The 15,134-nt window shown below is 44.4% G+C and overlaps 2 protein-coding genes across 2 annotated transcripts in view; one reads left to right on the plus strand and one right to left on the minus strand.

Annotated features, from left to right (window-relative positions):
• Positions 1 to 15,134, plus strand: part of LOC311118679 (BTB/POZ domain-containing protein 3) — a gene marked incomplete at its 3' end in the record, with an annotated part of 445,507 nt that overhangs the window by 232,847 nt on the left and 197,526 nt on the right. The gene's annotated exons all lie outside the window — the stretch shown is intronic.
• The window catches only part of LOC311118676 (serine palmitoyltransferase 3-like), a 119,364-nt gene that overhangs the window by 40,186 nt on the left and 64,044 nt on the right, over positions 1 to 15,134 (minus strand). The window contains exons 5-7 of the mRNA XM_084193465.1: positions 13,590 to 13,714; positions 2,930 to 3,023; positions 1,180 to 1,190 (exon numbers count right to left, since the gene is read on the minus strand). Coding sequence (XP_084049591.1) covers positions 1,180 to 1,190; positions 2,930 to 3,023; positions 13,590 to 13,714 — 230 coding nt within the window. The remainder of the gene's footprint in view (positions 1 to 1,179; positions 1,191 to 2,929; positions 3,024 to 13,589; positions 13,715 to 15,134) is intronic.

The raw sequence follows: 15,134 nt of genomic DNA on the forward strand, positions 1-15,134 counted from the left end.
TACAGGCCACCTCCAGGTTCCTAAAACACACAGTTTACTATACAGGCCACCTCCAGGTTCCTAAAACACACAGTTTACTATACAGGCCACCTCCAGGCCACCTCCAGGCCACCTCCAGGCCACCTCCAGGTTCCTAAAACACACCGTTTACTATACAGGCCACCTCCAGGCCACCTCCAGGCCACCTCCAGGCCACCTCCAGCCACACGTCTCAGACTAAGTGATGAGGGAAACAAACACAACGTGGTTATTGCGGAGCGCGTATTGTGGCATCTATTAAAATGTAATTCAAAACATCACATAGTAGAATCCCAGCCTGTGTCTCACTCAGACAGACTGGTGTTGGAGACAGGGATCATGGAGAATTGGGGGGGTCAACTGGTAGAGTGCATGAGGCTTAAGCTCAGTCAGACTCCTGGGCCCTGGGTTGGGAGTTAAGCCGTGACACATGGGGGGGTTGAGGGCAGCTGTGAGGCCCCTTTACCTGTCTCTGCTTGTACCCGTCAGGACACGTTAAAGCCAGAGAGTTTTACAGCTGCATCAGATGATTATCTCCTGTCTACTGTGCTGAGCGGGACAGGGAGACGGTTTCTGATTGACGCCAAGGCAAGGCACTCGGCTTTGTCGTCGTTTATTCGTCTTATTTTAACCAGGTTTCTAACCAACAATGTCACACAGCCAGTGAAAGAAGAAACACAGATAAATAATTGATAGACACCTAGAGAGAGAGAACACACACACTAGATATATGTTAGTTTTAGGGTTATTTATATATATATATATATATATATATATATATATATATATAATTATTTTTTGGGTAGATCAGTTTAATATTGCAGATATACTATCTTCTATCAATGTAATTGTCTGCATCACTTCCAATCCCCCATGTTTTTTATATATATACTCCCCTTTATTACTTTTAAATCCCACCATCCTTTCCCTACTTGGAGTAAACTAATGAACAACAATGCCCAGGCCTCTACTTCCAGCTTATACTTACTATCTACACCTTATGGACACCGTCAATTTTACAATAATTCTATTTTATTTGTTTTTGCTCCTGAACTTCTTCTACTCTCAACCTCTCCGATCATTTTCATGATGTCCATCCGGTTTGCTTCTATATGCCATATCTTTCGAAACTGGGCTCTTTCCCAAAAGCTCCCAACATACAACCTCTGTACCTATAGACAGCGGTTAGATGTTAGGTTTAGGGTTATTAGTCTTATCTCAACGGTGTCTCTACCCAACGTCACTTAGCCAGGCAAAGTCTCCCATCAAATGATAATCATCAAGACACACATACTGTTACCACAACCATACAGGCTAAACTGGTTGAAATTACCTGTTTGAAAAACTGGTTTAACGGACTTGGTTTTAAAGTTGCTGGAATTACGGGGTTCAAAAACCAGCTGAAATGACGTGGTTCAAAACCGGTTGGAATGACGTGGTTCAAAACCGGTTGGAATGACGTGGTTCAAAACCGGTTGGAATGACGTGGTTCAAAACCGGTTGGATTATGCCATTTCAACCGGCTTTGGCCGTTGGGAATGAGAGTCTATCTGCGTAGGACATGGACCTGTTATAGACTCCCGAGTGGAGCAGTGGTCTAAGGCTGTGCTACTAGAGATCCTGGTTCGAATCCAGGCTCTATCGTAGCCGGCGGCGACCGGGAGACCCATGGGGCGGCGCACAATTGGCCCAGTGTCGTCCAGGGTAGGGGAGGGAATGGCCGGCAGGGGATGTAGCTCAGTTGGTAGAGCATGGCGTTCGCAACGCCAGGGTTGTGGATTCGATAAAATAATGTATGCGCCAACTGTAAGTGGCTCTGGATAAGAGCGTCTGCTAAAATGACGTTAATGTAAATGTTTGAGGATATACCTGACAGGTAAGTTCCATAGCTGTGTTTTCAATAGAGGAGGTGAATACAGCAGTCTTCCAGAGAAGCCACCAACTGGATTGTAGGTTTACAGTCTTAGTCCCTCCATTAAGGGATCACCTTCAGCAAACACAGACTGCACATCTTCCAACTATGAATATCTGCACAGCTCATGAACCTGTGACAGTGGCAACACGTTGTGTTAGAAATGGCAGAGCTGTCAGAAGATCGTTATGCCAGTTTGAGTTTATCCCACAGAGCTGTCAGAGACCACATGGATGTGTTGTGTTTGAGTAGACAGATAATAATAATAATAATAATAATAATAATAATAATAATAATAATAATAATAATAATAATAATAATAATAATAATAATAATAATAATAATATGCCATTTAGCAGATGCTTTTATCCAAAGCGACTTACAGTCATGTGTGCATACATTTTTACGTATGGGTGGTCCCGGGGATCGAACCCACTACCCTGGCGTTACAAGCGCCGTGCTCTACCAATTGAGCTACAGAGGACCAGATGTGTTGCGTTTGAGCAGAGAGATGTGTTGTGTTTGAGCAGAGAGATGTGTTGTGTTTGAGTGGAGATGTGTTGTGTTTGACAAGAGATGTGTTGTGTTTGAGCAGAGATGTGTTGTGTTTGAGCAGAGAGATGTGTTGTGTTTGACAAGAGATGTGTTTGACAAGAGATGTGTTGTGTTTGAGTAGAGAGATGTGTTGTGTTTGAGCAGAGAGATGTGTTGTGTTTGAGTAGAGATGTTTGACAAGAGATGTGTTGTGTTTGACAAGAGATGTGTTGTGTTTGAGCAGAGAGATGTGTTGTGTTTGAGTAGAGATGTGTTGTGTTTGAGCAGAGATGTGTTGTGTTTGAGTAGAGAGATGTGTTGTGTTTGAGCAGTGATGTGTTGTGTTTGAGCAGAGAGATGTGTTGTGTTTGAGTAGAGATGTGTTGTGTTTGACAAGAGATGTGTTGTGTTTGAGCAGAGATGTGTTGTGTTTGAGTACTTTAGTTTGAGAGCATGTCTACTTACTGTTGTGCTTGAACACCCGGATGGTTGCCCCTGACAACCTGGCCCCCAAGATCAGAGAGGTGTGGTTCAGCTCATCACTCAGAATCAGACAGCCCTGGAAACAAGAACAGGCAAGACAGGGGTTACAAAGTAGTACTGGTCTGTTGTTGCTGTATAGATTAGATGTAGCCTGTTGTCCCAGGTCTGTTGGCGCTGTATAGATTAGATGTAGCCTGTTGTCCCAGGTCTGTTGTTGCTTACTGTATAGATTAGATGTAGCCTGTTGTCTCAGGTCTGTTGGCGCTGTATAGATTAGATGTAGCCTGTTGTCCCAGGTCTGTTGTTGCTTACTGTATAGATTAGATGTAGCCTGTTGTCCCAGGTCTGTTGTTGCTTACTGTATAGATTAGATGTAGCCTGTTGTCTCAGGTCTGTTGGCGCTGTATAGATTAGATGTAGCCTGTTGTCCCAGGTCTGTTGGTGCTGTATAGATTAGATGTAGCCTGTTGTCTCAGGTCTGTTGTTGCTTACTGTATAGATTAGATGTAGCCTGATGTCCCAGGTCTGGTTATGCTGTATAGATTAGATGTAGCCTGATGTCCCAGGTCTGGTTATGCTGTATAGATTAGATGTAGCCTGATGTCCCAGGTCTGGTTATGCTGTATAGATTAGATGTAGCCTGATGTCCCAGGTCTGGTTATGCTGTATAGATTAGATGTAGCCTGATGTCCCAGGTCTGGTTATGCTGTATAGCCAACTCCTATGCATTAACAATGACGATAGGACTTGGCTTTACAGCATAACCAGACCTGAGACAACAGGGTACAGTACTCAAGCATCTTCAATAACCCCCCTCCCCTGTTTACTAGTTTATTAGACTACATATTAGGCTTCTTAACTAGGGTTCGTCATTATTTATAAAATGGGTTATTTGGACCCCGGATGCTGATTGTTTGATTGCCCCCCTCAGGTGATACCTCCCATCCTCTCTAAGCGTTGTCGTCGTACTGTTGTCTATACTGCCAGGGGTGTTGACCGTTGTAATCTTGTACCCATTTGTTTGAACTCTCCACTCTTAGATCTGCTATTGTTGGCTCAAAAGAGAAGCCCACTGTGGCCTGCTCACCCAGTGCTTTAAGCTCAAACGTGAATTCCATAAACTTGAATGACCCCCTCGGTTTTCAAATCACGTAGAGGGGGTTTGGGATGTTGCACTATAGCAACCAAAGCCCATGTAAGTCAGTTTAAAACATTCCCATCATTGGTTACTCTGAGAGTTCCTCATATTGACATTGGTGGTGGCCTCAGGCGCAAATACTGCTAACCTTGGAAAAGTCATTCCAATTTCTATTCCTGCCTATATTACTGATAGGGATAGACCAAATGGTACAGTTATATGCAATCTTATAGCCATACCAACTATATCAATATCAACCATCAGACAGGGCCGGCAACTGCCTATTGAACGTAGCTTGTTTGAGTAGGAGACTACATGTGACTTTTTAAAAAATCATTAAAGCCTTGGGTTGATGCATCTCAACATTAGGAGCTTACTTCCTAAACTGGATTACATCAAGACCTGGGCTGACTAATACGAACATTCTGGTATTGACTGAAACTTGGTTCTCTGGGGACATTCTGGACTCAGATATTAATACTGAGGGTTATAATGTGTTCAGAACTGACAGACAGATCATTTATCTGTCTCTTTACTGAAATCCATTTCCCTTGCCAAAACATTTTGCTACTACCTTTAAGCCTTTGTCTGGGGAAAAATGTATCCATAACTGTCATAGGAGTCTACCGTCCTCCCTCAGCTAACCTTTGTGCACTCGAGGAGTTAACTAGTTTGTTGTATTTCTTTTACTAAATCAGAAGTTATTATCCTGGGTGACCTAAATTATGATTGGGAAATGCAGCCTTCAGACAATCTAAAAGACATGTGTAATGATCTAAACCTAACCCAGCTGGTGACTAAGCCTAAACGGCCCAACCCTAAAGATCCTTCAAAGTCAACTCTGATTGATCTTATCTTAATGAATACACCAGAGAAATATGTTTCTACTGGTGTCTTCACCCAAGACATTAGTGACAATTAGGGCTGGGAACAACCAATGCACTCCTTGAGTGACTGAGGGCGGGGCTAGGTCTGTGTGGAAAGTGGCATGGAGAGAGAGAGAGCGGAGAGAGATAACTCAAGTAGCGAAGCAAACTATAAAAATGGACGTTACACACAGTGTATAAAATGTAACAAACCAAACATTCAAATACCGTAAAAACCCTAACCGGTCCGTGCATCAATACCGGTATATCGTAAAATACGGTACCACCCAGCCCTAGTGAGCATTGTTCAGATGTTTGTGTTAGAGATATGACAATACAAACATCTATGCCTCGTTTCATCACAAAAAAGGAACTTTAAAACATTTAGTGAACAAGCTTTTTTTACATGATCTTTATTTTAGTGACCTTGATTGTATTTCAGCTATCCCTGAAACTGATTTAGCTTTGAGACTTTTTGCAAATATATTCAATACTATGTGGATAATCATGCTCCCTTCAAAAATGAAGGGTTAAAGGTAGATCGAATGGCTGGTACATTCGGATTTATCAGAAGTCATTCATAAAAGAGATGATGCTTGGGTCAAGGCCAGGAACACAGGCTTAAGAGAAATAGCCTAGAGCCAGGCTCATATCCCGGCTATCTACCTCTAGGTAGGCTTTGCTTTATCTTGGCCAGGTCGCAGTTGTAAATGAGAACCTGTTCTCAACTGGTTTACCTGGTTAAATAAAGGTGAAATAAAAAATTAAATAAAATAAAAGGTCTACCGGACGGGAGTAGCCAGCTAACTAGCTACTTGCTATCAGCTACCGTTAGCGGTTTTTCACCATTGTCCGTGGCCTGCACCACCTACCAGCCAGCTCTAGTCTGGACTATTATTCGGCCAGTCTGCACTGTCTGCACAGCGCGTTATCGACCCAGAACATATCAGTTTTTCTGCCGGAATCACTGAATCACTGGACCTTTAACTCCGGATTCATCGCTACCAGCTAGCTGCAACAAAATGGACATTGTGGTCTGGCTAATCATCCTGAGCTAGGCCCATCTCCCATCTCCCATCTCCCGGCTATCTACCTCTCTGTCAACCGGACGGGTCCACCTAGTGTTGACACGGAGCCCCACCGATCCTACACTACTTCTGCCGACGAAATCATCTGATGTGGTTACAACAGGCTTCCCGTTACGACGTCGACCACGAAGATTCCATCTGATAGCCCCGGCCTGCTAGCACACGCTAGCCGTGGCCTCTTGCTCGCTAGTGCTGTAGCAGCCCCCAAACTACCTCCGAACTATCCTATTGCTGTTCACCGGACCTTATGATAACTCAGCTATACAGCTGATGTCTGCTGGACTGTTCCTTTTTATGTTTAGCCTCAGCCCAAACTGTGTCGTCATTACCAGCTGTTGTTTTAGCTCTCTCAAATTACACCTGTGATTGCTTTATGCCTCTCTCCCTTGTCAATATGGTTAGCTTATTGTTGTTTCGGTTATTTCTAATTGTACTATTTCACTGTAGATCCCCCAGCCCAGCTAAACCTGCCTTAGATAGCTCCTTTGTCCCACCCCCCATACACGCGGAGACCGACTCAATTGGTGCCTCCAGTGATGCTCTCTCTTTCATTGTTACCCAACGCTTAGGTTTACCTCCACTTTACTCATATCCTTCCATATCCTTGTCTGTACATAATGCCCTCAATCTTTTCTACAACGCCCGGAAATCTGCCCCCTTTATTCTATGTACCCAACGCACTAGAAGACCAGTTCTTAAAGCCTTTAGCCATATCCTTATTCTAGTCCTCCTCTGTTCCTCTGGTGATGTAGAGGCTAACCCAGGCCCTGCAGCCCTCAGTATCACTCCTACTCCCCAGGCGCTATCATTTGCTGACTTCTTGTGGTTTCTTGCACGTAAATATCAGAAGTCTACTTCCTAAGTTTGACTTATTCACTGCGTTAGCACACTCCGCCAACCCTGATGTTCTAGCAGTGTCTGAATCCTGGCTTAGGAAGGCCACCAAAAATTCTGAAATTTCCATCCCCAACTATAAAATTTTCCGTCTAGATAGAACTGCCAAAGGGGGTGGAGTTGCAATCTACTGTAGAGATAGCCTGCAGAGCTCTATCATACTATCCAGGTCTGTGCCCAAACAGTTTGAGCTTCTACTTCTAAAAATCCACCTTTCCAGAAATAAGTCTCTCACTGTTGCCGCTTGCTACAGACCCCCCTCAGCCCCCAGCTGTGCCCTGGACACCATATGTGAATTGATTGCCCCCCATTTATCCTCAGAGTTCGTACTGCTTGGTGACCTAAATTGGGATATGCTTAACACCCCGGCCTTCCTACAATCCAAACTAGATGCCCTCAATCTCACACAAATTATCAACGAACCTACCAGGTACAACCCTAAATCCGTAAACATGGGTACCCTCATAGATATCATCCTGACTAACTTACCCTCTAAATACACCTCCGCTGTCTTCAACCAGGATCTCAGCGATCACTGCCTTATTGCCTGCGTCCGTAACGGGTCTGCGGTCAAACGACCACCCCTCATCACTGTCAAACGCTCCCTAAAACACTTCAGCGAGCAGGCCTTCCTAATTGACCTGGCCCAGGTATCCTGGATGGATATAGATCTCATTCCGTCAGTAGAGGATGCCTGGTTGTTCTTTAAAAGTAATTTCCTCTCAATCTTAAATAAACATGCCCCGTTCAAAAAATACAGAACCAATAACAGATATAGCCCCTGGTTCTCCCCAGACTTGACTGCCCTTGACCAGCACAAAAACATCCTGTGGCGTACTGCATTAGCATCAAATAGCCCCCGCGATATGCAACTTTTCAGGGAAGTTAGGAACCAATATACACAAGCAGTCAGGAAAGCAAAGGCTAACTTTTTCAAACAGAAATTTGCATCCTGTAGCACTAACTCCAAAAAGTTTTGGGACACTGTAAAGTCCATGGAGAATAAGAGCACTTCCTCCCAGCTGCCCACTGCACTGAGGCTAGGAAACACTATCACCACCGATAAATCTACAATAATCGAGAATTTCAACAAGCATTTTGCTACGGCTGGCCATGCTTTCCACCTGGCTACCACTACCCCGGCCACCAACTCTGCACCCTCCGCTGCTACTTGCCCATGCCCCCCCCGCTTCTCCTTCACACAAATTCAGACAGCTGATGTTCTGAAAGAGCTGCAAAATCTGGACCCCTACAAATCAGCTGGGCCAGACAATCTGGACCCTTTCTTTCTAAAACTAGCTGCCAAAATTGTCGCAACCCCTATTACTAGCCTGTTCAACCTCTCTTTCGTAACGTCTGAGATCCCCAGAGATTGGAAAGCTGCCGCGGTCATCCCCCTCTTCAAAGGGGGTGACACTCTAGATCCAAACTGTTACAGACCTATATCCATCCTGCCCTGCCTTTCGAAAGTATTTGAAAGCCAAGTTAACAAACAGATCACCGACCATTTCGAATCCCACCGTACCTTCTCCGCTATGGAATCCGGTTTCCGAGCTGGTCATGGGTGCACTTCAGCCACGCTCAAGGTCCTAAACGATATTATAACCGTGATCGATAATAGACAGTACTGTGCAGCCGTCTTCATCGACCTGGCCAAGGCTTTCGACTCTGTCAACCACCGCATTCTTATTGGCAGACTAAATAGCCTTGGTTTCTCAAATGACTGCCTCGCCTGGTTCACCAACTACTTCTCAGATAGAGTTCAGTGTGTCAAATCGGAGGGCCTGTTGTCTGGACCTATGGCAGTCTCTATGGGGGTGCCACAGGGTTCAATTCTTGGGCCGACTCTTTTCTCCGTGTATATCAATGATGTCGCTCTTGCTGCTGGTGACTCTCAGATCCATCTCTACGCAGACGACACCATTTTGTATACATCTGGCCCTTCATTGGACACTGTGTTAATAAACCTCCAAATGAGCTTCAATGCCATACAACACTCCTTCAGTAGCCTCCAACTGCTCTTAAACACTAGTAAAACTAAATGCATGCTCTTCAATCGAACGCTGCTGGCACCCGCCCACCCGACTAGAATCACCACTCTCGACGGGTCTGACCTAGAGTATGTGGACAACTACAAATACCTAGGTGTCTGGTTAGACTGTAAACTCTCCTTCCAGACTCACATTAAGAATCTCCCATCCAAAGTTAAATCTAGAATTGGCTTCCTATTTCGCAACAAAGCCTCCTTCACTCATGCTGCCAAACATGCCCTCGTAAAACTGACTATCCTACCGATCCTTGACTTCGGCGATGTCATTTACAAAATAGCCTCCAACACTCTACTCAGCAAATTGGATGTAGTCTATCACAGTGCCATCCGTTTTGTCTCCAAAGCCCCATACACTACCCACCACTGTGACCTGTACGCTCTTGTTGGCTGGTCCTCACTACATGTTCGTCGTCAAACCCACTGGCTCCAGGCCATCTATAAATCACTGCTAGGCAAATCCCTGCCTTATCTTAGCTCATTGGTCACCATAGCAGCACCCACCCGTAGTCTGCGCTCCAGCAGGTATATCTCACTGGTCATTCCCAAAGCCAACACCTCCTTTGGCCGCCATTCCTTCCAGTTCTCTGTTGCCAATGACTGGAACGAATTGCAAAAATCTCTGAAGCTGGAGACTCTTATCTCCCTCACTAACTTTAAGCATCAGTTGTCAGAGCACCTTACCGATCACTGCACCTGTACACAGCCCATCTGAAATTAGCCGACCCAACTACCTCATCCCTATATTGTTATTTATTTTGCTCTTTTGCACCCCAGTATCTCTATTTGCACATAATCTCTTGCACATCTAGCATTCCAGTGTTAATTCTAATTGTAATTATTTTGCACTATAGCCTATTTATTGCCTCACCTCCATAACTTGCTACATTTGCACACACTGTATATATATTTTCTGTTGTATTTTTTGACTTTATGTTTTTTTACCCCATATGTAACTCTGTGTTGTTGTTTTTATCGCACTGCTTTGCTTTATCTTGGCCAGGTCGCAGTTGTAAATGAGAACTTGTTCTCAACTGGCTTACCTGGTTAAATAAATAAATAAACGTGAAATAAAATAAAATAAAATAAAAATTAAGCCCGGACTGGCACGCTGAGGAATCATTGTGTAAGACAAATCAGAAAGACTATCGGATTGTAATGGAATCCTGGCTAAATTATGGAAAACTATCAAATGCCCGAAGGGTTCTACTTCAACCTCTCTGCCACAACAAATTAATTCAGATACTGGCCTCATTATGGAAAAAAATGCTATCATTGATGCATTTAATCACCATTTTATTTTAGCGGGCTCTCTCTCTTCGAAATAACTTCTAAGCCTATTCACAATGATATTGGTCTGGATGCTGATAGGGGAAACTTGCTGAATGATCAGAGAAATGATAGTCAAAACGTTTATTTTAGGCTGTTTACAGAAAAATACTGTAAGGTCCTGGATGCTTTGATAGCAATAGACAATTAGAAATCCCCAGGAGCCGATCAAATTGGATCCCGGTCTGCTTAAGTGTGCAGCGCCCATCATTGATGGGTCAATAAACCACCATTTTCTATTTAACATTGTTATCAGGAAATATTCCTAAAGTATGGAATTCAGCTCTTGTGCTGCTACTCCATAAGGGCGGGATAGTAGTCATTATCGCCCCATTTCAAGGGTTCCTTGTCTAGCTAAGATTCTTGAATCCTTAGTAAATGTACAATTTTGCTCTTTTTTATCTGAGAAATGTATTTTGAATGTAAACCAATCAGGGTTTAGACCTGGGCATAGCACTTTTACAGCAACCACTTTAGTGGTAAATTATCTTGTCAATGCTTTAGACCCTGTAATGAGCTGCTTTGTTTGTGGACCTGTCAGAAGCTTTTGATACTGTTGATCATGCTATTTTATTGAATAAGTACTCCTCGAAAGGCCCGAGCTCTGACACCTGTTCATGGTTTGCGGATTATCTTAGTGACAGAACTCAGGCCATCGTGATTGATGGAGTTAAGTTAGAATATCTGTAAAGGCAGCAGCTACTCTTCCTGGGGTCCAGCAAAATTAAGGCAGTTATACAATTTAAAAAACATTACAATACATTCACAGATTTCACAACACACTGTGTGCCCTCAGGCCCCTACTCCTCCACTACCACATATCTACAGTACAAAATCCATGTGTACATGTGTGGATAGTGCGTATGTTATCATGTGTGTGTATGCATGTGTCTGTACCTATGTTTGTGTTGCTTCACAGTCCCCGCTGTTCCATAAGGTGTATTTGTATCTGCTTTTTAAATCACATTTTACTGCTTGCATCAGTTACTTGATGTGGAACAGAGTTCCATGTAGTCATGGCTCTATGTAGTACTGTGTGCCTCCCATAGTCTGTTCTGGACTTGGGGACTGTGAAGAGACCTCTTGTGGCATGTCTTGTGGGGTATGCATGGGTGTCCGAGCTGTGTGCTAGCAGTTTAAACAGACAGCTCGGTGCAGTCAACATGTCAATACCTCTCACAAATACAAGTAGTGATTAAATCAATCTCTCCTCCACTTTGAGCCAGGAGAGATTGACATGCATATTATTAATGTTAGCTCTCTGTGTACATCCGAGGGCCAGCCGTGCTGCCCTGTTCTGAGCCAATTGCAATTTATGTGGCACCTGACCACACGACTGAACAGTAGTCCAGGTGTGACAAAACTAGAGCCTGTAGGACCTGCCTTGTTGATAGTGCTGTTAAGAAGGTAGAGCAGCGCTTTGTTATGGACAGACTTCTCCCCATCTTAGCTACTGTTGTATCAATATGTTTTGACCAGGACAGTTTACAATCCAGGGTTACTCCAAGCAGTTTAGTCACCTCAACTTGCTCAATGTCCACATTATTTATTACAAGATTTAGTTGAGGTTTAGGGTTTAGTGAATGATTTGTCCCAAATACAATGCTTTTAGTTTTAGAAACATTTTGGACTAACTTATTCCTTGCCACCCACTCTGAAACTAACTGCAGTTCTTTGTTAAGTGTTGCAGTCATTTCAGTCGCTGTAGTAGCTGACATGTATAGTGTTGAGTCATCCACATACATAGACACACTGGCTTTACTCAAAGCCAGTTGCATGTCGTTAGTAAAGATTTTTAAAAAAAGTAAGGGGCCTAGACAGCTTCCCTGGGGAATTCCTGATTCTACCTGGATTATGTTGGAGAGGCTAATGGGATCCATAATAAATACAAATACCTAGCAGAGACCTAGCCTGGTAATATAGCCAGTCCCTGTGGACAGAGACCTAGCCTGGTAATATAGCCAGTCCCTGTGGACAGAGACCTAGCCTGGTAATATAACCAGCCACTGTGGACAGAGACCTAGCCTGGTAATATAACCAGCCACTGTGGACAGAGACCTAGCCTGGTAATATAGCCAGTCCCTGTGGACAGAGAACTAGCCTGGTAATATAGCCAGTCCCTGTGGACAGAGACCTAGCCTGGTAATATAGCCAGTCCCTGTGGACAGAGACCTAGCCTGGTAATATAACCAGCCACTGTGGACAGAGACCTAGCCTGGTAATATAGCCAGTCCCTGTGGACAGAGAACTAGCCTGGTAATATAACCAGCCCCTGTGGACAGAGACCTAGCCTGGTAATATAACCAGCCCCTGTGGACAGAGACCTAGCCTGGTAATATAGTCAGCATCAGTAGAACACCAGGCTCGAGGCCTCCATCCAACCAGCCAGTCCCTGCAGGGGGAAGCCTATGCCTGCCTGGTGGGGCTACTCCACCACTGTGGCCTCGTTCTTGACACGAATACCCCAAACCCCCAGGCCGCCTCCCCTTCCTCCCATCCAGTCCAATCAGTGACAGCTATACTGCTGCATTTCCGACGGCAACCCCTGGCCGTTCCGCGTGAGCTGGGCTGGTGCAACACTATCGCTTTGAAGCAACACATTTATTAATTAATAAATTAGCTGGGTTCAGCAGAGCAGAGCATAGCATGGGGTAATCAGGCCCTGGAGTGGTGCCCTGCCCTTCTCCACTATGCACTGCCCTTGCCTGTCTGTCCATGCCTTTAACTAAGGCTGTGTGTGTGTGTGTGTGTGTGTGTGTGTGTGTGTGTGTGTGTGTGTGTGTGTGTGTGTGTGTGTGTGTGTGAGTGCGTGCCTAGACTGCACTCAGCCTCCATGCCCCTGGCTACTGTTATGTTTAATTAAGATTTTTTAATTAATGGGGTTAGGGGTTATTACTGTATGACTGCGTCCCAAAACGGCACCCTAATCCCTACATAGTGCACTACTTTTGACCAGAGCCCCATAGGGACACAGACTAGGTATTGAGTTTAGTTTATATTTATTAATATGTGGATAGAATTCTCTTTTCAATTTAGGCCATGTTATCATCAGAGGACAGACACAAACATTAATTGAGACATTCTGACCATCCCATGTATAAATGATAAAGCTAATTTAGGTTAATAGGTTCATTTGATTCAGTAGAGGCTAAAGGCTAAAAACACAGAGCTCTCTGATGTATAGCCTGGAATAACCACACTGAACACTGTTTCAATCTGGTTAGGGTGTGTGTGTGTGTGTGTGTGTGTGTGTGTGTGTGTGTGTGTGTGTGAGATCCACCTTGCCGACCAGTGCTGGTATGTTCATGGAGTTGGTAGCGAAGCCCATGCCCAAGGCCATGCTGGACTCAACCCCCAGGAAGGCGGCTACAAGCCGCTCCAACTCCTCATGGATAGCCAGGTTACCTGACGGACAGAGGAATCACAACAGGACAGGAGTTAAGAATGAAGAGAGACTGTTTTCAAATCAAATCAAATTTGTCACAGTGTTTCAAGCACTGAGAATCAAATCAAATCAAATTTTATTTGTCACATACACGTGTTTAGCAGATGTTATTGCGGGTGTAGCGAAATGCTTGTGCTTCTAGCTCCGACAGCGCAGTAATATCTAACAAGTAATATCTAACAATTTCCCAACATATACCCAATAAAGAAAAATATACAGTTGTGGTCAAAAGTTTTGAGAATGACACAAATATTAATTTTCACAAAGTCTGCTGCCTCAGTTTTTATGATGGCAATTTGCATATACTCCATAATGTTATGAAGAGTGATCAGATGAATTGCAATTAATTGCAAAGTCCCTCTTTGCCCAAAAAAACATTTCCACTGCATTTCAGCCCTGCCACAAAAGGACCAGCTGCCATCATGTCAGTGATTCTCTCGTTAACACAGGTGAGAGTGTTGACAAGGACAAGGCTGGAGATCACTCTGTCATGCTGATTGAGTTAGAATAACAGACTGGAAGCTTTAAAAGGAGGGTGGTGCTTGAAATCATTGTTCTTCCTCTGTTAACCATGGTTACCTGCAAGGAAACACGTGCCGTCATCATTGCTTTGCACAAAAAGGCCTTCACAGGCAAGGATATTGCTGCTAGTAAGATTGCACCTAAATCAACCATTTATCGGTTTGCACCTAAATCAACCATCATCAAGAACTTCAAGGAGAGAGGTTCAATTGTTGTGAAGAAGGCTTCAGGGCGCCCAAGAAAGTCCAGCAAGCGCCAGGACCGTCTCCTAAAATTGATTCAGCTGTGGGATCGGGGCACCACCAGTGCAGAGCTTGCTCAGGAATGGCAGCAGGCAGGTGTGAGTGCATCTGCACGCACAGTGAGGCGAAGACTTTTGGAGGATGGCCTGGTGTCAAGAAGAGCAGCGAGGAAGCCACTTCTGTCCAGGAAAAACATCAGGGACAGACTGATATTCTGCAAAAGGTACAGGGATTGGACTGCTGAGGACTGGGGTAAAGTCATTTTCTCTGATGAATCCCCTTTCCGATTGTTTGGGGCATCCGGAAAAAAGCTTGTCCGGAGAAGACAAGGTGAGAGCTACCATCAGTCCTGTGTCATGCCAACAGTAAAGCATCCTGAGACCATTCATGTGTGGGGTTGCTTCTCAGCCAAGGGAGTAGGCTCACTCACAATTTTGCCTAAGAACATAGCCATGAATGTAGTCCCCTGTAGCTCAGTTGGTAGAGCATGGCGCTTGCAACGCCAGGGTTGTGGGTTCGTTTCCCACGGGGAGCCAGTATGAAAAAACTGTATCCACTCACTAACTGTAAATTGCTCTGGATAAGTCTGCTAAATGACTAAAATGTAAATGTAATG

Source organism: Coregonus lavaretus (assembly GCF_964263955.1).
Source record: "Coregonus lavaretus genome assembly, contig: HAP1_SCAFFOLD_282, whole genome shotgun sequence".
Taxonomy (NCBI): Eukaryota; Metazoa; Chordata; class Actinopteri; order Salmoniformes; family Salmonidae; genus Coregonus; species Coregonus lavaretus.